At 42.2% G+C, this 23,239-nt stretch overlaps 1 protein-coding gene across 4 annotated transcripts in view; it reads left to right on the top strand.

Annotated features, from left to right (window-relative positions):
- EFR3A (EFR3 homolog A) overlaps window positions 1–23,239 on the top strand; it is a 184,487-nt gene that overhangs the window by 68,914 nt on the left and 92,334 nt on the right. For all 4 annotated transcript variants that reach the window (XM_084621037.1, XM_084621036.1, XM_084621035.1 and 1 more), the window contains 4 exons: window positions 1,311–1,387; window positions 4,375–4,502; window positions 5,565–5,715; window positions 10,459–10,580. In XM_084621037.1, coding sequence (XP_084477163.1) covers window positions 1,311–1,387; window positions 4,375–4,502; window positions 5,565–5,715; window positions 10,459–10,580 — 478 coding nt within the window. The remainder of the gene's footprint in view (window positions 1–1,310; window positions 1,388–4,374; window positions 4,503–5,564; window positions 5,716–10,458; window positions 10,581–23,239) is intronic.

The following is a 23,239-nucleotide window of genomic DNA, read 5'->3' as shown; positions in this document are numbered from 1 at the left end:
AAATCCTGAAATATAAAAATATTTAAGTATGTTTTGCCATAAACTTTAGGAAGGGATACTAAATATGTAGTAATACTAGAATATTTATTTTATAAAATAGTGGCTTGATGATTGGGGATATGGTAGGGAAGAACAGCACCTGTCTTAGGCTATGTCTACTCTAGTCACGCGTGAGTGCTGAGAGAGAGCTCTCCCAGCGCTCCTGATAATCCACTTCCATGAGGGGAATAGTTCTGAGCACTGTTCACACTAGCGCTTTAAAGCTCTCAAATTTGCTGTGCTTGGGGGGTGATTTTTCACACCCCTGAGTCTGCAAGTTAGAGCGCTATAAAATGTAAGTGTAGACAAGCGCTTATAACCTGGGAATGCGGAAAAACATCATATTCTTCCTTTCAGTCTTTGGGGGTCAACTGCACTGGGGCTGAAAAAGTGGTGAATAGTGGAATTTGCCCCCCTAGCTGAGTAGCTTCCCTCTCCTGCTGCAGAGATAATAGCTGCTAGTTGTAATCTCTCTGCTTCTCCTGGAGATGCTTTCATCTGTGAGTGTAGGAAGTTCTAACTTTCCCCACGGTCCACTCCTTCACTTACTGGCTGTTGGAGGAAAAACTGCAGTTCTAAAAGGCAGATTTAGGGAGGAAACTGCCACTGCTCCCTCCTGGCAGCAGATCAAGATGTTACTGTGAGGAGGTGGTTTCGCTGCTTGACTGCCGCTGTTTTACCCAGATGTTGTGTCTTGTCCCACTTCTACAGATGGAAGTTTTTAACTTTCAGGCCCTGGAGTAGGATAGGCCCATATTCTACAAGTCTTTATGCCAATGCACATCATCTTCTGGTGGAATTGTTGCCTGTTATCTTTCTGACAGATACTGCTTCCTAAGGAAAACATGGGAAGGTGTGCAAAAAATTAGCTATATTATAATATTTAATTTTTGTTTGTTTTAACTCTATTTCCACAAATGACCTTTTTCTAGAAAGTGAGGTTGCAGAGTATAGTTACCCTTTAACTTCTTCCCTGTATGTGTAACCTACATCCTCCTGGGTATGGTGCTCTGTCCCCCTGTAGTGGCATCAAGGCTACATAGAGATTGAGTCTGCTACAGCATTAGCGAAGAGCCATGTTTCTTTTAGCTCATATAGTAGAGGTTCATGCACTAAGCTTCAGAGGTCCCAGGTTCGGTCTCACCGATGACCTGGGTCTGTCCACGTAACATTTGCTTGTACTCTTCCTCTCTTAAATGACTCTATACAGCTTCTAAAACATTTACCTTCTAATAACCTGTGTTTTTGTTTTTTGGCAAATGTTTTTCTAGGAGTATGCTGTTGCTGTGCTGCTTTGCGCCCTCGTTACAAACGTCTGGTGGATAACATATTCCCCGAAGACCCCAAAGTAAGAAATGATTTAATTAAAGTTTAACCAGAATTCTTAATTTGAATCTTCATTTACTAAAATATTATTGTAACAGAAATAGTAATATTTTGTAACTTTTAACATACTTTTTGGAGAACGAAAGGCATTCAAATTTTAATCTGCTAGAGCATTCTTCAGTAAGAGAGAAATCTGCAAAATTGTGATCCAACTGTTTGGACCACAAATATTTAATATTAAACAGAATTTTTGTTCAGATATAACCACAAGTTTGAACGTATTTGCTTTTCTCTGTGTGCCTAGCACTTCTTAGTTTTCTGTCTTTTTGAAGTATATAGTTTGGTTTAACCAATGGATGATGAGCCAATTGTTTTTCATCTTTAGTTGTCCATATGTATTGGTTTATTGTGACTTCATTTGGATCCACATAGTACAAACTCTTTCATGCCATGTTACTTGAAAATATAGTTCCTTCCTGAGTGTTAAGTACTGATGATGCTAAATATCTAATACAGCTGAATGTTTGAAACTAATCCAGAGTTTCTTTAAATGGTGGAAGATCACTTTCAATGTCTTACCAGATTTGTACTACCTTTTTCTTTTTTCTTAAAAATGAAGGCTATGAACAGTTTGGAGTTGTGTGTGTAGGTCTGGCATATGTATGAGGCAGAACGTGCAGCATGTGTGTTCTTCCTAGAAGGTCCACTATTATCACTGTGGGCTAGCTACCTAAGTTTTGTAAAATATCGGCTGCAGGGGAGAGTTGTTCTTTTCTGTGGATCTGATATCTTCAAAGCATGGATTTTTTTTTTTTTCAGAGAAAATAGTCATTCAGAAATAAATTCTGTCTACCTATGAGAGGGTGATACTGATGGTCTGTTTTCTATATACAGTCATAGAAACCAAATACTTCTTTAAACAAGTTTGGTACTAGTCGTGTATATATAGGCACCAACTTCTCCTGGTGCCGGTGGGTGCTCGACTCCCAGCCCACCCCTATTCCAACCCCTTCCCCAAAGTCCCGGCCCCAACTCCGCCCCCTCCCTACTACTATTGGACTCCTTCCCCAAATCCCCGCCCCGACCCTGCCTCTTCCCCGCCTCCTCCCCAAGTGTGCCGCGTTCCCACTCCTCTCCCCTGCCTCCCACAGCTTGTTACACTGTGAAACAGCTGTTTTGTGGCGGCAAGCGCTGGGAGGAGAAGTGGAGATGTGGTGCGCTCAGGGGAGGAGGTGAGGTGAGCTGGGGCGGGGAGCTTGGCTGCCGGTGGGTGCAGAGCACCCACCAGTTTTTCCCCCTGGGTGCTCCAGCCCTGGAGCACCATGGAGTCGGCGCCTATGCTGCTATAGAGAAACGTTTCTGAACATCTAAAGTTGTACTACTAGTGCTGTGTGTGCTCTCAAAAGCAGCCCTGTTGCAGCAATCTGTCAGACTTTCCTATTGTGCTGGTCGGTGCACAAGGTGAGGGAGGGCAGGATATTGTCCAGCCCACAATGTATGACACTGCAGATGGTGGTAGGCCTAATTTTGCATGGTAAAATGTTAATTATTGCATGGCATCTAACTGTGATCTCTTTAGACCTCTGGGACATCTTGATACTAAAGATTTTTCTTTTTCTAATGATCCATTTAATATATCATGGACATTTTCTCCTGTGACTGTTCACACATAAGTTAATCATTCTTGTGAGACTTTGAGAGAAAATACTCTTCTTTTATATAATTAATATTTGACTTAAATTGTGAGTTTTGAATTAATGAATCTGAAATATTGTTTAAAAACTATGCTGTTTGCTGAACTGCCGGTTAAACTGCTTTATAGTGTAAAATAAGTTGGATGATAGTAGACAATCACAGATCAGTGACGCAGCCAGGAAAGGGACTTCAACAAGAGTACAACTTACTGCACCAGTAGCACTGCAGGAATGTAGTTATCACTTTCAGGGTTACAATGTGGCATATCTAATCACCATTACTGTATGTTCTTCCATAGTTATTGATCCCTATATTCTCCAATTTATTTAAATATGAAATTATCAAAGTGTGGAAGAAGTGAAGAAAAATTCCTGCACAATGATCAGGTCATTCTCCCCTTGAAGCTGATGCTGGTGTACAAAAAGGAACCACAATTTTAAAGATGTTACTCTAGTGGAAGAGGACTGAAGCTTCTGGTTGAAGGGGCTGAGACCCTGATAGCGGCTAGACTTTTACCTTGATGTCAGTGAGAGAACTGGACAAAAAGCTTTGGGGAAAAAATAATTCGTGAATAACCCTTTTTCCATTGAAAAAAATTAAGAAAAATGTATATTGTCTACCAGCTGTGATTGGTTATTCAAATGAGCAATATATTTTAATCCCTGTTCCATCTCAGCTCTAAAAATTAACCTGTGATAATGCTGAGTGCTCTTTGTATGTCAATAACTGTAGCTGGTACTTTGATAGTTAGAAATATCAGATGGCTTCAGCTCCTTAAACACCAGCTGTAATACAGACAAATATGAAAGCAGTGGCCTTGTACAGAGAAGAGTCAGAACTGTTAAGGCATGATATTGGAGCAATGAAACATTTAGACTGCAATTTCAGTTATATAAAAACAATTTTAGCCTGAAAGGATTAACGTGACACACTCACTTCTGAAGTGTTTTATTGAAGTAATTAATGGCTTTTTGAAGGACTCTTACTTAAGTAACAGAAATTGGACTTTGGAAAAATAGTATGTCTGAAGAAAGATGTCACAGCTCACCTATAATCTGCCTCTGTTAGAAGGAAGGGGGAACACTGACCGCACACTTCTCTGAGAAGTACTGGGCTTAATCTTTTACTTTGCCATTTATGTATTTTAGGCCCTGGACAAGCTTGTTAATGAATAATTTAACATATTCTAGCAAAATGGCATATTCTACTTTGTATTAGCCCCAAACCTGTGATTTGAATTGGAAAAGTGAAAGATACTTCAGAAGCTTAAAACTATTACTATGAATTAAAAAACAATCTCTGTGGTATTCCTAGGATGGTCTTGTTAAAGCTGATATGGAGAAGTTGACTTTCTATGCAGTTTCTGCACCAGAGAAGCTGGATCGAATTGGAGCTTACCTAGCAGAGAGACTGAGCAGAGATGTTGTGAGACATCGCTATGGGTAAGGGATTCGGTCACTGCATAAATACTGAAGCTGAAAGTTAGCTGTTTTTCCCCATCATTATTCTGGTTCAGTCTACAAGACATATAGAGTCAGAACCTTGGATATTGTTCATGCTGCTGGGCAGGGAATAGCCAAAATATATTGAAAGTAAAGTGAATTATGAAGTTATAGGTAATGTTGGATGTGAAAATGACCTGGATTTACAAATCAAACTTCTAGACTCAGCAGGACATATTTCCCAGTATACTAAGAGTGTTTTCTTTTAATATATCCTTCAGTTCTTCTGTTGGAGCTATAATTGTGTTATAAGCTAATTGTCTGACTTCACAGGTGATTGTCCTTAATACTTGAGCTAAATTAATCCTCCTGACCCCAGGGGAACAGGTTGAAAATGGTCTTTCCTGTATTTTCCCAAAGAGGGAATAGGGGAGAGGAGTATATAATGAAAATAGAGATAGGAAGAGACCATAAAGTTAAGAGATTAAAAAAATGAAACAGACAACACATGGAATTGGAAGAGAATGTTGCTGCCTGGCAGTTATTGTTGAAGATAAAGGGGTACAGATGTAAAAACAACTACGAATTTTTTTTATGGAAACGGTCAGTATGTGAGTGACAGTAAACACATCTCCTGATCAGCACTCTTCCCTCTCACTAACACGCTCTGTGTAGATTGAGATGTCTCCTTAAACTATGGAAGTTTAGATACATTGCTGTCTTGTCATACTGGGATTTTGGTAGGCTGAAAGCCCTCTCCTGACTGGAAGAGTGGTGCCTTTAATATAAAATAAAAAGTAGGAAAAAATAAGATTAAAAAATATTTCTACAGGAATACCAAGGAATCTTTACCTGCTTTGATTTGTTTTGAAAAATATACTTCTGAAATAAGTGGAGAATATTAAGGTGATGTGCCTTACACCTATCTGACATATAAATTTCTTTTTTTTTTTTTTTTTAGTTTTTGTAATATGGGCTTAAATAAAAGCATGTAAAAGTTTGGGCCAAGGTAAATATGACACAATGTGCATCTGTATGGATCTCTTCTCCATTTGCTTTCAGGTATGTTTTAATTGCCATGGAGGCACTGGACCAACTTTTAATGGCTTGCCATTCTCAAAGCATTAAACCATTTGTGGAAAGTTTCCTTCAGATGGTGGCCAAGCTGCTAGAGTCAGGGGAACCAAAGCTGCAAGTTCTTGGAACCAATTCAGTGAGTAAACAGTTTGCTAACCCAAATCTGAATCAAGTTCATAGAAGATTGGAGGTGGTGAGAGACTGAATACCAGCTGAACATCTGGCATGACAATCAAAGGAAAAAACATAATGAAAGCCTGAGATTGCATGTAGTTAGTTCCTGTATGACCCATATGAATGTATCTATAAGCAGCTTAACTGTCAAAATAATCCTTATCTATGGATATTTATCCTATTAAAAGTATAAAATGATTTTCATAGTAAAAGTTGGAGGTGAATGCCTTACTCATGAATACAACTAATTTTATTTGGTCTTTTTCCCTTTACGGGGTCCATCCAGTCTTCCTCTGTTTTCACTGTAAAGTAGATTCTGCTTAGTTTCCCCAGGCGTGGGGCATGGAGACAGATAGTTTGGCAGCTAATTTTGAACAGCCAGATACCAGGGCAACAAGAGCCCAGCAAGGACCTCTTCATCTCTGGGAGGCTTTGAAAGCCCATTTCAGTAATGAGCCACAGTAATATTTGCCGGTTATCTGCATTCTGCCTTCCCTTACCATCCCCTCCATTGCATCGATTTTCCTGTACCCAGCCCAAACTCCCATGATTAAAATAAACGAAGAACCTTTCTTTCTGAACGTGTTTACTTTTATTGTATACACACAAAGAAACAGAACGGGAAACTAAGTCTGACTGATAAAATTGGTAGGGGAGAAACCAAGCAAGTCAGATTGTTTTTCGAAAGCAAAGCCCAAGGAATGGGCTCCTTTAGTTCTGTGCGTCCTCCCCTGGTGTTGAGTGGAACGGATGCTGAATTCCCCCCTGCCTCCTGGAACATTTGGGGTAGGGGTATTGTGAACAGGGTGATGCTTCCAGGCAGTTCTGCAAGGCCTCCAGATGGAGTCTAGCCTCAATCTGCTTTTCTTGAAGCTCAACCAGATATCTCAACATCTCTGATTGGACCTTCATAATCCACAGCATCTTTTCCTGTGTGGCTCCTCTGGGATGCTCTCCATGTCCAGTTTCTCAGAGAGTGAAATCCTCTGGGCTCGCTCCTCCTCCTCCAAAATGTTGTCCTTGTTGTTGCCTGTGGTGGCCCAGGACTCATACTCCTGGGAGATGTCCACACTGTGTTTGTGGGGGTGTAGTGGGGTCACCACTGTGAATCGCATGCAGTTCATGGTATAAATGGGATGTCTTGGGCAGAATCAATGCCTAGCAGCTGAGCAGTGAAGTTGTAAATGATGTTCAGAGCAGTCACAGCAGAGCATTGTGGGACACCTCCTGGGGGCCATTTGAGTCAAACTACACAAAGGTGTGTCTGCGCTACCTCTCTGTTGACCCATCAATATCAAATTAAGAGATGGAGTAATGAAATTGCTTTTACAGGCAACTTACGTCAGTGGAAGGGACCTGGTAGTATCGATTATTACATCTATTTATTATGTCTATTTAAGGCAGCTTCCATAGACTTAAGTTTGCAGTGTAGACAAGGCCTGAGAGAGAGAAGTCATCCGAACGATATAACCCCCTCTTCTGTCCTCCATAGAAGGTGTATCATGCACCACAAAACCAAAAGCCTTTTATATTTCTTACATTTATAGGAGAGTGTTATTGTTGATACTTTAAAGTTGTGAAACTTTTAACTCTAGCTTTTAGTATCTTTTAGTAAAATTTAAACTGCCATGAATTGTAGGTACCTTTTGCTTCAGTTCTATTAAACTTCTACATAAGAATGGATCTGGTCAAATCACTTGAATAGGCTCTGAAGATGTTTGAACATTTGTGAACATGTTAAAATGATGATGTCTTCCTTTTTTCCTCTTTCCTGAACTTCATGGTTCATTAAACTGTAGAAGATTGATTTGTCTAAAAAACCCATTTTGAAGACAAGAACCTAATTAATTACACTGCCACATAATTAGCAATGCTATGAAATGAACAGTAGGACAGCAGGTATTTGAAGCCTATTTCTGAAGCCCTTAGAAAGAGGAAAGCTTTAAAAAAATTTTTATAAAATAGTGTATCAAGAGAAACCTTTTCTCTATTACTTATGTTCTACAATGAGTGTCTGTGGGCTGTTCTCCTTCAGACAAATGAGTGGCAATAGACTTTAGAACATTGGTTTGATTGTTATTCACTTTCTTACCATGTGACAACCCAGTGTATTCTGCTTCCAGGAAGAACAGTTTTGTACAGTATCTCAGAATTTAGAGTCAGCTATTTCAGTGATACTTAGAATATAGTTGTTAGAAATCTGCTAAATTTAAACTGGAACTACAGCTCTCAGTAGGTAAAATGGCAGCGACGTTGTTGGGTACGGAACTGATGTTGCAGAGGAAACAGGAGAAAAGATGCAGGGCAGAGGAAGATAATGAATGGTAATGGTTTCATTATATCTCCCTCAAATACAGAGCTCTCACCTTTAAGTTTGTACAATGCCCCTGAATTTTAAAAATATAAAATATCATGGTAGTGACTGCTGCAGATTCCACATGGCTTTTCCAGTCATATCTGGATGACCTGTTGATACAGGCCAGTTCTAAAGTTCAGGGACCATGATGGAAGGGATGCGCTAGATCAGTGTTTCTCATCCTTTTTGATACCAGGTACTGACTTGCTGCCTTCCTAAACTGTATCAGGGAGATCTCAGGTATTGGCACCAGTCCACAGACTGGTCATTGAGAAATACTGCTCTAGACTGTGCTTGGTGATCTGTAAAGAAGTGTCAACTCTGTCTTCAAGTTTGGCTCATTTGGGGACTTTGAGATAAGAACATAAGAAAATGGTCACACTGGGTCAGACCAAAAGTCCATCTAGATGCTAAAAAGATACTAATTTCTTGTCAGATGTACAGTTTGAATTCTTAGATGTGGCATCAAGAGCTTTTTCTCCGGTCTGACCTGTTCCATTCCTTTTTTAAACCAATATTTTTATGTAAGCAACTAAATTTGTGGGGGTCTGTTATCTCCTGAGGCTTCTTCAGCATCTCTCTCTAGTGCAAAAGCCATACAAATATCATCTGGGTCACATCACTCACATGTTCTTTTGAGTCAAGAACTCTTCTTTGTTGTAGCAAATGTTGATTTTTATAGCCAGTAATTGTATAGCATTGTATAGGATAAAAACACTGTCAACCCTACTCAGTGAGGCTACTAATGGATTTGATAGTTTAGTGTTTGAAAGTTGCAAATAACATTAGGTAACATTCAGCATTATCCTGTATCATTTATGAATGTTTTTTACTTTTATAATGTTCAAAGCATTTTGTGCAAACCATGAGGCATTAGGGAAATTCTGCTTAAGTCTGTGAATTTTTGTGAATTGAATGCTGCTTGTTAATTTCTGTTTCAAATGCTACTGAGCAATAGGAGATGTCATTATTTGGTACACAGTTTAGATAGACTGTTCAACCTGGCAAGCAGCTTTGTGAGGTTGTTTGATGGGTAGATGCCTTTTTTCCCCAAAAAATGTTATGATACAACACTTTGTTTCAATTTTACATGTTCACGCGCCACAAGGTATGCTCTATTTCATGCAATTGCATTTAGATCACTTTGAAATAATGCAGCTGCTAATGGAACAGCTTTTGAAAATAAAATGTACTGCAGTTTAACCTTTTTTTATTAGGATAAAACAGTGTTGCCAACTCTCGTGATTTTTTTTGTGTGGTGAATCTTATGACATTTGATATATTTAAACCCCTACTAGCTGGATTCAAGAGATGGTATGACAATCTCAGCTTTCATTTTAATTTTTTTCTAACCTTCATCGTTACAGAGAAAAGGTTAGAAATGTGAAGCTGGTGCATCCTAAAGCCTCAAACTTAACCAGACTGCAGATAAAAAGAACCCAACATTTATTACTTTGGCTTAAAACTCATGACTCTTTTGTATCATGTTTTTTTGGGCTGGACATGTGTTTAAATGCTCAAGGTTGGCAATACTGACTTCACACGGTTGGAGAGGAAGAGTCCTCTAGGATCTCCCATGGATATTCACTCTTTCAAAGGAAATATTTGTGACTGTCCTTCTTCTAGCTGTTGAGGGTTAACGCAGTTCCTTTTACAGCCTGCCAGTGTTGCTCCATGTAAACCAAAGTGAATCACCTGTGGCAACATGAGGTCTCTACTCCCCCCCCCCCCCCCCACCTCGAGGCTCTGATCTCATGGCCTACACAATGCCTTTGGCCTCTGCTGGCCTGGAGAACAGGCTTGTGAACAAAACTGATCACTTTTGTATAGCTTTTTGACCTACCATTAGATTGCAAGACCAGCTGTCTTGGTCTTCACAGATTTTATAAAATAGTGTAAAATTACATCAGAACACTTAAAAAAAAAAATCCATTAGCTAAGCACATTAATCCAAATGAAGAAAAAATCAGTTAGGATCTATAGTCCAATTGCAAACCAGTTTTCTGAGCAGGGCTGATATTTTTCTGGGGAACCTTAGGGCAAGGCCTATTTACTTTCTCCCCACCTTGCGTGTTTCCTTTTTGTTTTACTAGAGTAACCAAATAAATTAGGATAAATTATTAATTTTGCTCTTATTGTGCAACAATATTCTACACTGCATTGCAACATGAGGATTCTTTTTTCTGTTTAATGTTTACCAAGTCAAATATTTAAAAATTGAACAGCCACTTTTGAAAGTTCTGGAGTTAGAAACTAAAAAGCCATCTAGTTCTCTTTTTGGAAACTTTTGTTACAAAGAGTTTTCTAACCATGCTTTTTTTTTTTTTTTTTTTTTTTTTGGTCCCCTAGTTTGTCAAATTTGCCAACATTGAGGAAGACACCCCTTCATATCACAGACGCTATGACTTTTTTGTTTCTCGATTTAGTGCCATGTGTCATTCCTGTCACAGTGATCCAGAAACACGAACTGAGTAAGTGCCCGTTTATATTGTATTGCTATGTACTCTGTTAAAAACTAAAGCAGAAGAGAAGTATACAATTGTTGTAACATTCGGTGATCATTCAAGGAAATAACATTAGAACCTGTACAATATTTCAGGAAAATAGGCCTCATACTACAAGTCTTACTCAGTTAAAACTCTCAGTGTAGTTAAGTTTTACCTGAACAAGGGCTGCAAGATTGCATCATATATATTAAGGGACACAGGGCCAAGCCTACAACCATATGAGTCACATGAGAAGTCAGTGGCGCTACTCACATGAGCAGGGTTACTCATGTGCAAGTGTGTGTATGATTGGGCTTGTAAATGGTAAACAGGAAAAAAGTGCTGTTTGCTATGTCCGTTATTCATCCATTCTCATTATGCTTTTTAAACAGAGTGTATTTACAGATGTACACAGCGTGCTATTGTGTAAGACTCTAAGGAGATGTCTACACTGCAATCGGAAGTGTGGTTACAGCACATATAAGCATACACAAGCTAGTGAAGCTGCATCCGAGGGAGCTAGCCACCTGAGTAAGAACCCAGGGTCCCAGGCAGGCTTGAATAACCCACGCCAAAGCCCATGCTACCTAGCTATTGGTACTAGAGCTAGCTAGATTAAAACTCGGTCAGGAATGCCTACACAAGCTGCAGTTAGACCTCCTGATTGAAGTATAAGCATACCCTTGGACTCCTAACTTCTTCAAGAACTAGTATGTTGTTGATTACACTTCCTTCAGCACTTATCTACTGCCAGGGCTGTCCTTGGTTGGCGGTGGGGCCCGAGACAAATCCACCTGCTGCTCTCCTCCTCGCCATCCACCTGCTTGCCTCCTCACCCCCCTGCCAACTGCTCGTCTCCTCGCTAGTCTCCTCGCTATCTATCCAGTGTGCGCTTCCCCCCGCCTGCTCGCCATTCTCCTTGCTGTCCACCTGTTCACCTTCTCACCTGCCTGCCCATCGCTCGCCTCCCTGCAGTCTGGCTGGTACCCTGCCCGACCACCACTCTCCTCCTTGCCGCCTGCCTGCCTCCTTACCCCCCCACCCAACTGCCATTTGCCTCCCCATTCCCGTCCTCGCCCCGCTTGCTCACCTGTCTCCCACCTCACCTCCCCACTCGCCTCCTTATCTGAATATCTGAATAAATGGTGTCCAGATCATACATCAGTTGGGATGCGGGGCAAAGGGCTAAATATCGGGACAGTCCCATTTTTTATCGACATGCAGGCCCCCCCTTTCCCCCCCAAAGTGAAGGGCCTGGGGTGGTTGCCCTGATTCATTCTACCAAGGGATGGCTCTACCTACTGCTCTGTTGGAGACTGTTAAATCTCTTGGTGCAATCAACCACTTCCAGATGAACTCCTGTACCTCTTGGCTCCTTTGTCATACAAAGCATTGTCACTGACACCGTTATTAGTGCTTCTTGTGCCGAAGATTGTCAATGCTTCAGCTTCTCCCCTCCACACAACTGTCTCATTGATTTCAGCCACTTATGTAGGAGCCAAGTGACTGCAACAACTTGGACAAAGTTGAGCTAAAGGACACATCTGATGGAAGTACATATCCAGTACAAAGGAGCATCAATATTGTAGGGAGAGGGAGATGAATCAGACTTTTCCACAGTTTCCTCATTTTAAGTTAAGGTCAGTTCAGGAAATCTCCAAGGAATACAACTGAAATATACCTGGGCCTGAAACACTTATGCAAAAAGATTGCCTTACACTGTTTACCCAGCCGCTGAATGTGACAGACACTGCATGCTGCTGCCTTTGTCTCAAAGGCAAATGAATAGTGTCACAGAATGTTGTCTTTCTCTGTCCCATACTTGAAATAAAATTCCCAAGAAGGGAAATCAATTCCATCTGTGAAATAAGCTTATAGAAATATAATTCCCAATGAAGAAAAAAAATCCCAAATAAACATTGCTCTGTATGTGTTATGAATCCTATATGTAATATTATACTAGTCTTACTAGGGTTATATAGTTCATGAGGCTTGGCCATCTGAAAGTGATAATCTAGTGAATGGTAAAAACGCTTTGTATTTTACATACTGTAGTACCTTGCATACAAGAATCTAAAGACATTTTAATTTAACCTCTTAACATCTCTGTAAGAGGTAAATATTACTTCTGTTTTCATACAAAGCTACTGAGGCAGAGATTAAGTGAGTCACCCATGGTCATACAGGAATTCTGTGGCAGAGCCAGGAATGGACCCCAAATCTCCTGACTGTATCCTATGCTTTAGCTGTAATGTCCTCCTTTGTTCCTGGAGGAAATGGTCCAACATTGCTGCATCCACAGTCTTTCTCTGAGTACACTTATTACTGTAGTGGATAACAAGAAAATGAGACTTGGGAGATGAAATGGGGCAAAGTAAAATTTTTTTTATTTTTTTTAATATTTGTACAATTAGAATAAAATAACATTCTCTTTCCTGGCTGAAAGCAGAAACTGCTGTTCCACATGACTTGGTGTTAGCTCCATCCAGACTCCTGCACTACTTAGAATGGGTCTTTTAAGAGGTCCCTTTGCAGGAACAACTGAGAGACTGCTGATTGTTGGATTAAGGGAAAGAGGGAAGGATTTGGGAATTGTGAATCGCTGGGGGAGGGTTTGCTAGAAGACGGTGGTATATGGGTGCTTTATGGCCCTCTCCCCCCTCTATTCTTCAGTGACATCACCCATGATGAATGACCCTTTTGTTTCTTTTTCTGATTCCATGACCCTTTCTGTCTTGTCTTCTGTGAAGCCCCCAGCACACTTTAGGACCTCATTAAATATTGTATAGAGGCTTGTTTACCTAAGCATCTGGCCTGGGTCAGTGTCATAGGCATATAGTTCCTGTGGTCCCCATCTTTCCTATTGGTGAGAGTTACATAAAGGCTGGGGTGGGAATAATTAAGGAATAGTGGGGTAGTTGATTTATATTATCCACACCTATGGTAATAAGTAGGCAGGCCATTTGTCCGGTTTTAAGCCAACCAGTCCGTTTATTTGGTTTGTTTGTTTGGTAAAGTTTGATGTCCTGTCTAGTACTGATATAAAACTGAATGTGGTTTTGTCCGATGTCATTGCAGATGCACGGAGGACACCATTTTGCAGAATGCATTGCTCCTCTCCAACCAACGTGGCTTCGTAGGCACTGTGCACGTGGGGTTACGCTGGTGGGGGTGAGGCAGCATGGTCTGCAAAATGGCATTTCCATGTGGCATAATGCCTGCAAGTTCACTCTGGTAGGGGCAGGGTGCTTTGCAAAATGGCATCCTCTCTGTGGTGTGGCGACACATGGATCATGCATGCAAGGTCATGCTGGCAGAGGTGCATCCACACCTTTCTAGAAGTTCATGCAGCTGAGCTGGATGTCCTGTATTTTGGGGATTTCAGTGGCATCCTACTAATAAATCACATTGTGGATGCATACTAAATGTGGTTTTGAGTGCTGTTAGACAGGAGGAGTGAATTTAGGGAATGAAAAGGGGAGAATCTTGCTAGAAGCCTAGGGTCAACCCTTTTCAAACTGGACTGGAGTGTCAATACTTGTGTACCCCTGCAGCACTCTGACATCTTTAAGGTGATCATCATGGGTCAGCAATGCTATCGTGAGCTGGGGATACTGTGACTTGGAAAATGCACAGATTGACTAGCATATTCTTTGATAACTATATCTTACTGCCATTATTTAGTTCTTATTTTACCTGTTAAGATCAGATGATCATGGCACTTCCTTCTTTCAAATGAATAGATTTTTTTCTGTTTGTAACCATTCATCTTGCAATGAGCTTTTCTGTAATGTATGTGAAGTGTGAGCCTTTTGGAACCACCTTGAGACTGGTTTTAGGAGATGGAATTTAAGTAAAACTGGAGTAGTTGGGTTACCTGACTTGCAGTGCAAAGTAGTTTCACATGCAAAGTATCTTCCTAGGTTTGTTCAATCATAAAAAGCTAGTTCTGAGGCCACTATCTAGAACAAAATATGTTTAAACAGAAGTGGTAATAAGCTCTGCTCTGCATGTTTTCAGTATTTTTAAAATTCAAGTTATCTTTAATATATTTATCAAACATTTGTTTTTGATTATGAAAGTCCTGATGTTTTAATAGGCCACATCCTTTAGTTTTCTTTGAATCAGACTCCAAAGTGGGTTTTAATGTGTACATTAGTCAAATAGAATGAAGTGCCTCATTGCCAAACAACAATTGTGAATTGTTCCATGCATCTTAATGGGGGGTTAACTCCAAGAGTCACTGGTGTCGAGTCGCACCACCCTACCAGAATGGCAGAGAAGAGTGTGGCAGGGCCTGGCCCACCCACCTAAGCAGTTTAATCTCTGCTGGTGAGATAAGTACCTGAGGCCTCTCTTGCCTCCTGAGAGAGGCCAGGGGGACCCATGTTGATACACCTGCTGCTTCTAAGGGGATCCCTGCTGCTACTCCAAGTTGGGGAAGAAGAGGGCGCTATGCTTCTGCCTCTGCTTCTCTGGAAGGGAATTGGGTAGACCTCTGCCACTGCATTTCCAAGAGGGAGATGAAGCTGTTTGAGTAATGGAGGAGGGGAAAGGCTAATATTGTGGTTTTCCTAGGGCACCAGGTTCCCTTTCAGTCCTGAGTAGTAGCCTTCTAACAAGTCTTCACTTACAAAGGAAATATTTAGTTTATATAAGTAATCAAAACCCTTTACTACTACAATAGTGCAAAAAGATATTATGGTACAAAATAAACTGTCTAAGCTTAGCTGAATTTTCAGTAGTGAACTTCCAAACAGTTACCTTTAGCCAGTTTCTCTAAAGTATAAACATCATGGTGATGAATTTTTTGTGTTAAAACTTAAATAGATATAGGAATGGATTTGCCAGCTTAACATAACACTTTCTGCTTTGTTTGGCAGGATCACTGTTAGTCCACTTTGTGTAGTGGGAGTATAAGCTGTGGTTAAGGATGGCATTTTGTATATAAATTAGTGTAATTTAGGGGCCAGCATGTCAATAGTGTAAAAACACTTTAATTCATAAAATGTAAGTATATTGTACTATGGACTTGTTTTTTAGTATTACATAAACACTACATTTTTTGGTCTTTAGCTCCCTCTAGTGAAATGTTCTCATTTGTTGTGTAAACTATGTATACGCATTATTGAAAATACTCAAACCCATTAGAATTTGTGACACCTTTTTTTATAGAATGTGATTTATAACTTGACTATATTGTTATCCCTTTTTCACACTAGAGGTTAGCCAAATTTTGGGCCCTGTGCGTTGTTTCTGTTAAGAGGATGATGTGCTACCAGTGCTGCTGTCCGGGGCTTCGTTGTGCTTTCTCTCAGGTTCTCTGGTATTTCTGTTTCTTTCACAGATACGTGGCCTTCGTAAAATAATAGCCAGCTACGTGTTCCTTTGTTTTGGGTGTTGGTGTGCCTCTGTTTTGGGGTGAGAGGTCACTGTTGTTTCAGCTGCCAGGTTCCATAAGGGAGTGTAATGGCCTCCACATTTATTCTGAATGCAAGGTGGGTGTTACACCCACCAGCAAGGTTCATCCCAACCTATAACGATATTGATTTTTCCTTACTTTCATGCATTACATTGTTCAGCTTTCCTTCAACAGTAAAAATCCAAATTGTTGTTAAATATTTATATTAGTCAGCACTGGGTGGAGGCCTACTCTGCGAGGAGTACAGAAGACACTTTCTTTGCTTAGAGGAGTTTATAATGTAAGAAATAACTGAAATATTCATCTGAAAGCTATATATTTTTATTAAGGAAAGCATACTCACAGTGCATCTTCATGGGAGAACATGGGTCCCAGAAGCTTCAGTGGTTCATGGTCATTAAAAATAGTTAACACTTAAAGCACTTTGAGTTCTAAGTAAAAAGTGCCATATGAGTTGTAAAGATTAGCATTTGGTCTTAGTTTCCTTATCAACTTGGACAAGGTCATAAAGCATGCTGATCATAGAGATGGGTTTGGAACACGACTCTCTGGTAATTTCCAATCTTGTTCTTCACACCAACAGGAACGGGGATAGGTCCTAGCTTTAAACTAGTGTGTATCCTAATACAGTTATCATAAGACTGCAGACTTTGACAAATCATGAAGTAGTTCCAAATATCTAGTCTTTCTGAGACAAAACTAAGATGCAGAAGGATTTCAAGGTTAGCATACATTTGATATGCTTACAATATTCAGATGTAAATCTAGCCCCCTTTTTGGCGTGTTGTACGAGATCTCTTCTAGTGGAAGCTGCGACATTCTCCTATGCAGGAACTATGCCAGAAGATGGAACACAACATTCCTTCAGCACAACAAAAGCCTTAGCTTCATGGGGCTTTCCTGCATAACAGTGACAGTAAGGATATGAGGGCTGGGCCTATGGTGCTGCTGTATAGATCCACTGGCCTTTTTCCTCCCACATAGTGCTGGAATAAGTAGTTCTTCTCCCACCGTGATCAGAGGGGAAGTATACCTTCCTCCCAGCCTTCAGGGGCAGGATTTTGATCTTAAAGAATTTCCATTTTTCATGTGTAAGTTTCCTGTCAGCCTGAAGTAACTCTGAATCGATCCAATTCAGTTTACAATATCATTGTGAAAGTGACTTCTCAAAAGGCTGGGATTTTTTTTTTTTTTTAAATGAAAGCTTAAATTCTGCAGAACTCCACTTTCCAGGACAAGTTTCCTACTCATGTTGGCAAATGAGCTAGCAATTTTTTCAGGACATTAAACAGTATAACTCAGATTCTCAATCTCCAAATTGATTCCTAGGGTATGTCTACACTACGGAATAAGGTCGAATTTATAGAAGTTGTTTTTTAGAAATCGGTTTTATGTATTAGAGTGTGTGTGTCCCCACAGAAAATGCTCTAAGTGCATTAACGCGGCGGAGTGCTTCCACAGTACCGAGGCTAGAGTCGACTTCCGGAGCGTTGCACTGTGGATAGCTATCCCACAGTTCCCGCAGTCTCCGCTGCCCATTGGAATTCTGGGTTGAGATCCCAATGTCTGATGGGGCTAAAACATTGTCGGGGGTGGTTCTGGGTACATATCGTCAGGCCCCCGTTCCCTCCCTCCCTCCGTGAAAGCAAGGGCAGACAATCGTTTCGTGCCTTTTTTCCTGAGTTACCTGTGCAGACGCCATACCACGGCAAGCATGGAGCCCGCTCACGTAACCTTCACCGTATGTCTTCTGGGTGCTGGCAGATGCGGTACGGCATTGCTACACAGTAGCAGCAACCCATTGCCTTCTGGCAGCAGACGGTACAGTACGACTGGTAGCCGTCCTCGTCATGTCCGAGGTGCTCCTGGCCACGTCGGCTGGGAGCGCCTGGGCAGACATGGGCGCAGGGACTAAATTTGGAGTGACTTGACCAGGTCATTCTCTTTAGTCCTGCAGTCAGTCCTATTGAACTGTCTTATGGTGAGCAGGCAGGCGATACGGATTGCTAGCAGTCCTATTGCATCATCTTCTGCCGGGCAGGCAAGAGATGAGGGTGGCTAGCAGTTCTACTGCACCATCTTCTGCTGAGCAGCCATGAGATGTGGATGGCATGCAGTCCTTCTGCACTGTCTGCTGCCAGCCAAAGATGTAAAAGATAGATGGAGTGGATCAAAACAAGAAATAGACCAGATTTGTTTTGTACTCATTTGCCTCCTTCCCTGTCTAGGGGACTCATTCCTCTAGGTCACACTGCAGTCACTCACAGAGAAGGTGCAGCGAGGTAAATCTAGCCATGTATCAATCAGAGGCCAGGCTAACCTCCTTGTTCCAATAAGAACAATAACTTAGGTGCACCATTTCTTATTGGAACCCTCCGTGAAGTCCTGCCTGAAATACTCCTTGATGTAAAGCCACCCCCTTTGCTGATTTTAGCTGAAGCCAACCCTGTAAGCCGTGTCATCAGTCGCCCCTCCCTCCGTCAGAGCAACGGCAGACGATCGTTCCGCACCTTTTTTCTGTGCGGACGCCATACCAAGGCAAGCATGGAGGCCGCTCAGCTCACTTTGGCAATTAGGAGCACATTAAACACCACATGCATTATACAGCAGTATATGCAGCACCAGAACCTGGCAAAGTGATACCGGGCGAGGGGGCGACATCAGCGCGGTCACGTGAGTGATCAGGACATGGACACAGATTTCTCTGAAAGCATGGGCCCTGCCAATGCATGCATCATGGTGCTAATGGGGCAGGTTCATGCTGTGGAACGCCGATTGTGGGCTCAGGAAACAAGCACAGACTGGTGGGACCACATAGTGTTGCAGGTCTGGGACGATTCCCAGTGGCTGCGAAACTTTCGCATGCGTAAGGGCACTTTCATGGAACTTTGTGACTTGCTTTTCCCTGCCCTGAGGCGCATGAATACTAAGATGAGAGCAGCCCTCACAGTTGAGAAGCGAGTGGCGATAGCCCTGTGGAAGTTTGCAACACCAGACAGCTACCGGTCAGTTGGGAATCAATTTGGAGTGGGCAAATCTACTGTTGGGGCTGCTGTGATGCAAGTAGCCAACGCAATCAAAGATCTGCTGATATCAAGGGTAGTGACCATGGGAAATGTGCAGGTCATAGTGGATGGCTTTGCTGCAATGGGATTCCCTAACTGTGGTGGGGCCATAGACGGATCCCATATCCCTATCTTGGCGCCGGAGCACCAAGCCGCCGAGTACATAAACCACAAGGGGTACTTTTCAATAGTGCTGCAAGCTCTGGTGGATCACAAGGGACGTTTCACCAACATCAACGTGGGATGGCCGGGAAAGGTGCATGACGCTCGCATCTTCAGGAACTCTGGTCTGTTTCAAAAGCTGCAGGAAGGGACTTTATTTCCAGACCAGAAAATAACTGTTGGGGATGTTGAAATGCCTATATGTATCCTTGGGGACCCAGCCTACCCATTAATGCCATGGCTCATGAAGCCGTACACAGGCAGCCTGGCCAGTAGTCAGGAGCTGTTCAACTACAGGCTGAGCAAGTGCAGAATGGTGGTAGAATGTGCATTTGGACGTTTAAAGGCGCGCTGGCGCAGTTTACTGACTCGCTTAGACCTCAGCGAAACCAATATTCCCACTGTTATTACTGCTTGCTGTGTGCTCCACAATATCTGTGAGAGTAAGGGGGAGACGTTTATGGCGGGGTGGGAGGTTGAGGCAAATCGCCTGGCTGCTGGTTACGCGCAGCCAGACACCAGGGCGGTTAGAAGAGCACAGGAGGGCGCGGTACGCATCAGAGAAGCTTTGAAAACCAGTTTCATGACTGGCCAGGCTACGGTGTGAAAGTTCTGTTTGTTTCTCCTTGATGAAACCCCCCGCCCCTTGGTTCACTCTACTTCCCTGTAAGCTAACCACCCTCCCCTCCTCCCTTCAATCACCGCTTGCAGAGGCAATAAAGTCATTGTTGCTTCACATTCATGCATTCTTTATTCATTCATCACACAAATAGGGGGATAACTACCAAAGTAGCTCAGGAGGGATGGTGGAGGAGGGAAGGAAAATGCTACACAGCACTTTAAAATTTATTGAATGCTAGCCTCCTTTTTTTTTTGGGCAATCCTCTGTGGCGGAGTGGCTGGTTGGCCGGTGGCCCCCCCACCGCGTTCTTGGGCGTCTGGGTGTGGAGGCTATGGAACTTGGGGAGGAGGGCGGTTGGTTACACAGGGCCTGTAGTGGCAGTCTGTGCTCCAGCTGCCTTTGCTACAGCTCAACCATACACTGGAGCATACTGGTTTGGTCCTCCAGCAGCCTCAGCATTGAATCCTGCCTCCTCTCATCACGCTGCCACCACATTTGAGCTTCAGCCCTCTCTTCATCCCGCCACCTCTCCTCCCGGTCATTTTGTGCTTTTCTGCACTCTGACATTATTTGCCTCCACGCATTCGTCTGTGCTCTGTCAGTGTGGGAGGACAGCATGAGCTCGGAGAACATTTCATCTCGAGTGTGTTTTTTTTTCTTTCTAAGCTTCACTAGCCTCTGGGAAGGAGAAGATCCTGTGATCATTGAAACGCATGCAGCTGGTGGAGAAAAAAAAAGGGACAGTGGTATTTAAAAAGACACATTTTATAAAACAGTGGCTACACTCTTTCAGGGTAAACCTTGCTGCTAACATTACATACATAGCACATGTGCTTTCGTTACAAGGTCGCATTTTGCCTCCCCCCACTGCGTGGCTACCCCCTCAACCCGCCCCCCCTCCCTGTGGCTAATAGCGGGGAACATTTCTGTTTAGCCACAGGCAAACAGCCCAGCAGGAATGGGCTCCTCTGAGTATCCCCTGAAGAAAAGCACTCTATTTCAACCAGGTGACCATGAATTATATCTCTCTCCTGAGGATAACACAGAGAGATAAAGAACAGATGTTGTTTGAACGCCAGCAAACATACACTGCAATGCTTTGTTGTACAATGTTTCCCGAGTACGTGTTACTGGCCTGGAGTGGTAAAGTGTCCTACCATGAAGGACGCAATTAGGCTGCCCTCCCCAGAAACCTTTTGCAAAGGCTTTGGGAGTACATGGCGAATGCCAGGGCAAAGTAATCCTTTCACATGCTTACTTTTAAACCATGTATAGTATTTTAAAAGGTACACTCTCACTGGAGGTCCCTTCTTCACCTGCTGGGTCCAGGAGGCAGCCTTGGGTGGGTTCGGGGGGTACTGGCTCCAGGTCCAGGGTGAGAAACAGTTCCTGGCTGTCGGGAAAACCGGTTTCTCCGCTTGCTTGCTTTGAGCTATCTACAACCTCATCATCATTTTCTTCTTCTTCGTCCCCAAAACCTACTTCCGTATTGCCTCCATCTCCATTGAAGGAGTCAAACAACACGGCTGGGGTAGTGGTGGCTGAACCCCCTAAAATGGCATGCAGCTCATCATAGAAGCGGCATGTTTGGGGCTCTGACCTGGAGCGGCCGTTCGCCTCTCTGGTTTTCTGGTAGGCTTGCCTCAGCTCCTTCAGTTTCACGCGGCACTGCTTCGGGTCCCTGTTATGGCCTCTGTCCTTCATGCCCTGGGAGATTTTGACAAAGGTTTTGGCATTTCGAAAACTGGAACGGAGTTCTGATAGCACGGATTCCTCTCCCCATACAGCGATCAGATCCCGTGCCTCCCGTTCGGTCCATGCTGGAGCTCTTTTGCGATTCTGGGACTCCATCATGGTCACCTCTGCTGATGAGCTCTGCATGGTCACCTGCAGCTTGCCACGCTGGCCAAACAGGAAATGAGATTCAAAAGTTCACGGTTCTTTTCCTGTCTACCTGGCCAGTGCATCTGAGTTGAGAGTGCTGTCCAGAGCGGTCACAATGGAGCACTCTGGGATAGCTCCCGGAGGCCAATACCATCGAATTGTGTCCACAGTACCCCAAATTCAAGCCGGCAAGGCCGATTTAAGCGCTAATCCACTTGTCGGGGTGGAGTAAGGAAATCGATTTTAAGAGCCCTTTAAGTCGAAATAAAGGGCTTCATCGTGTGGACGGGTGCAGGTTTACATCGATTTAATGCTGCTAAATTTGACCTAAAGTTCTAGTGTAGACCAGGGCTTAGGGTAAGATTGAAAAAACCTGTCTGTACAGAAATCTTAAGCTTGGTTCTCATCGTCTCCTTCATAAAAAAAAAAAAAAAAAAAAAAAAGAGAGAGATAATCATAGGAGTTAACACGAAATTTACCATTGGGATGGACAGTGAAGTCACTCTAGATGAACAAGTCTTCACTATGTAAAATTTAAAAGTACCCTTTGATAGGGGTGATTATTGGTACAACCACTACATGAGCAAAACTTGATTGAACACCAAAGATGTATAACTGAGAATTAAAGGAGCATTCTTTATTTAAGTCATGCTACTTTCCTGTAAAGAATAATAAACATCTCCCTTCAAAAATGTTAATGTTATAGATGACACTATGTGACTGAAACTCTTGCTATGATGGAATATTAAAATGCAGTGCACTTTAACTGTAATTCCTAGACTTCTTAAAATTGGAATTACAAGACTGCGCTATACTTCTAAAGTAATAAACGTGCATTTCTCTAGTTATTTGAAATGCATCCCAATCACTTGCACATGCGGCCTCTACCTCTTATGTTAACCTATAACTCCTAGAAACAGGTTTAGTTTCTGGTACCGAATCCTAATTAGACCTACAATAGATTATTCAGAATCGTAGCCCCCTTATTTTCCTGTAACTGTGTTCCTAGTGAATAATGTGACATTTATGAAGTAAAGCTTGGAATATTTTAGTTTAGTTTAGCAACTGTAATGTGACTGACAGCTTAGAGAAGTAAGAATCAAGGCCAGTGACAGTATTCCTTTGTGCTGAAATTAAGATTTAAAATTGCTTTAAAGGAGTGATAAAATCTTTATTTTAAAAAGTCCTATTATGCTAAATCTTCTGACCTCTTATAACTAGGTGTGTCTTGTCTCGAAATATATGTGTAAAAAAAAAGAAAAGCCATTGCCACCTCAACCATATTTAATATTTATCAATTCAACACCACAGATACGAACCTTTTCTGTATAAGGTTGTTTTTTTACATAGTTTCTTCTGAACTACACCTGTATTTATACTTATGGATTAGGAATGTAAAAATGTAACCGGTTAACCAATAAGCCTGATGCTTATCGTTTTCTGTTAATGATTAAATTCCACCCGGGGTCCCAGCTGGCAGCCGCCTGTG

This window comes from Lepidochelys olivacea (assembly GCF_965140295.1).
Source record: "Lepidochelys olivacea isolate rLepOli2 genome assembly, chromosome: 2".
In the NCBI taxonomy this organism is placed as follows: Eukaryota; Metazoa; Chordata; order Testudines; family Cheloniidae; genus Lepidochelys; species Lepidochelys olivacea.
The sequence above is the reverse complement of the archived record's forward strand: the minus strand, read 5'-3'. Positions and strand labels throughout refer to the sequence as shown.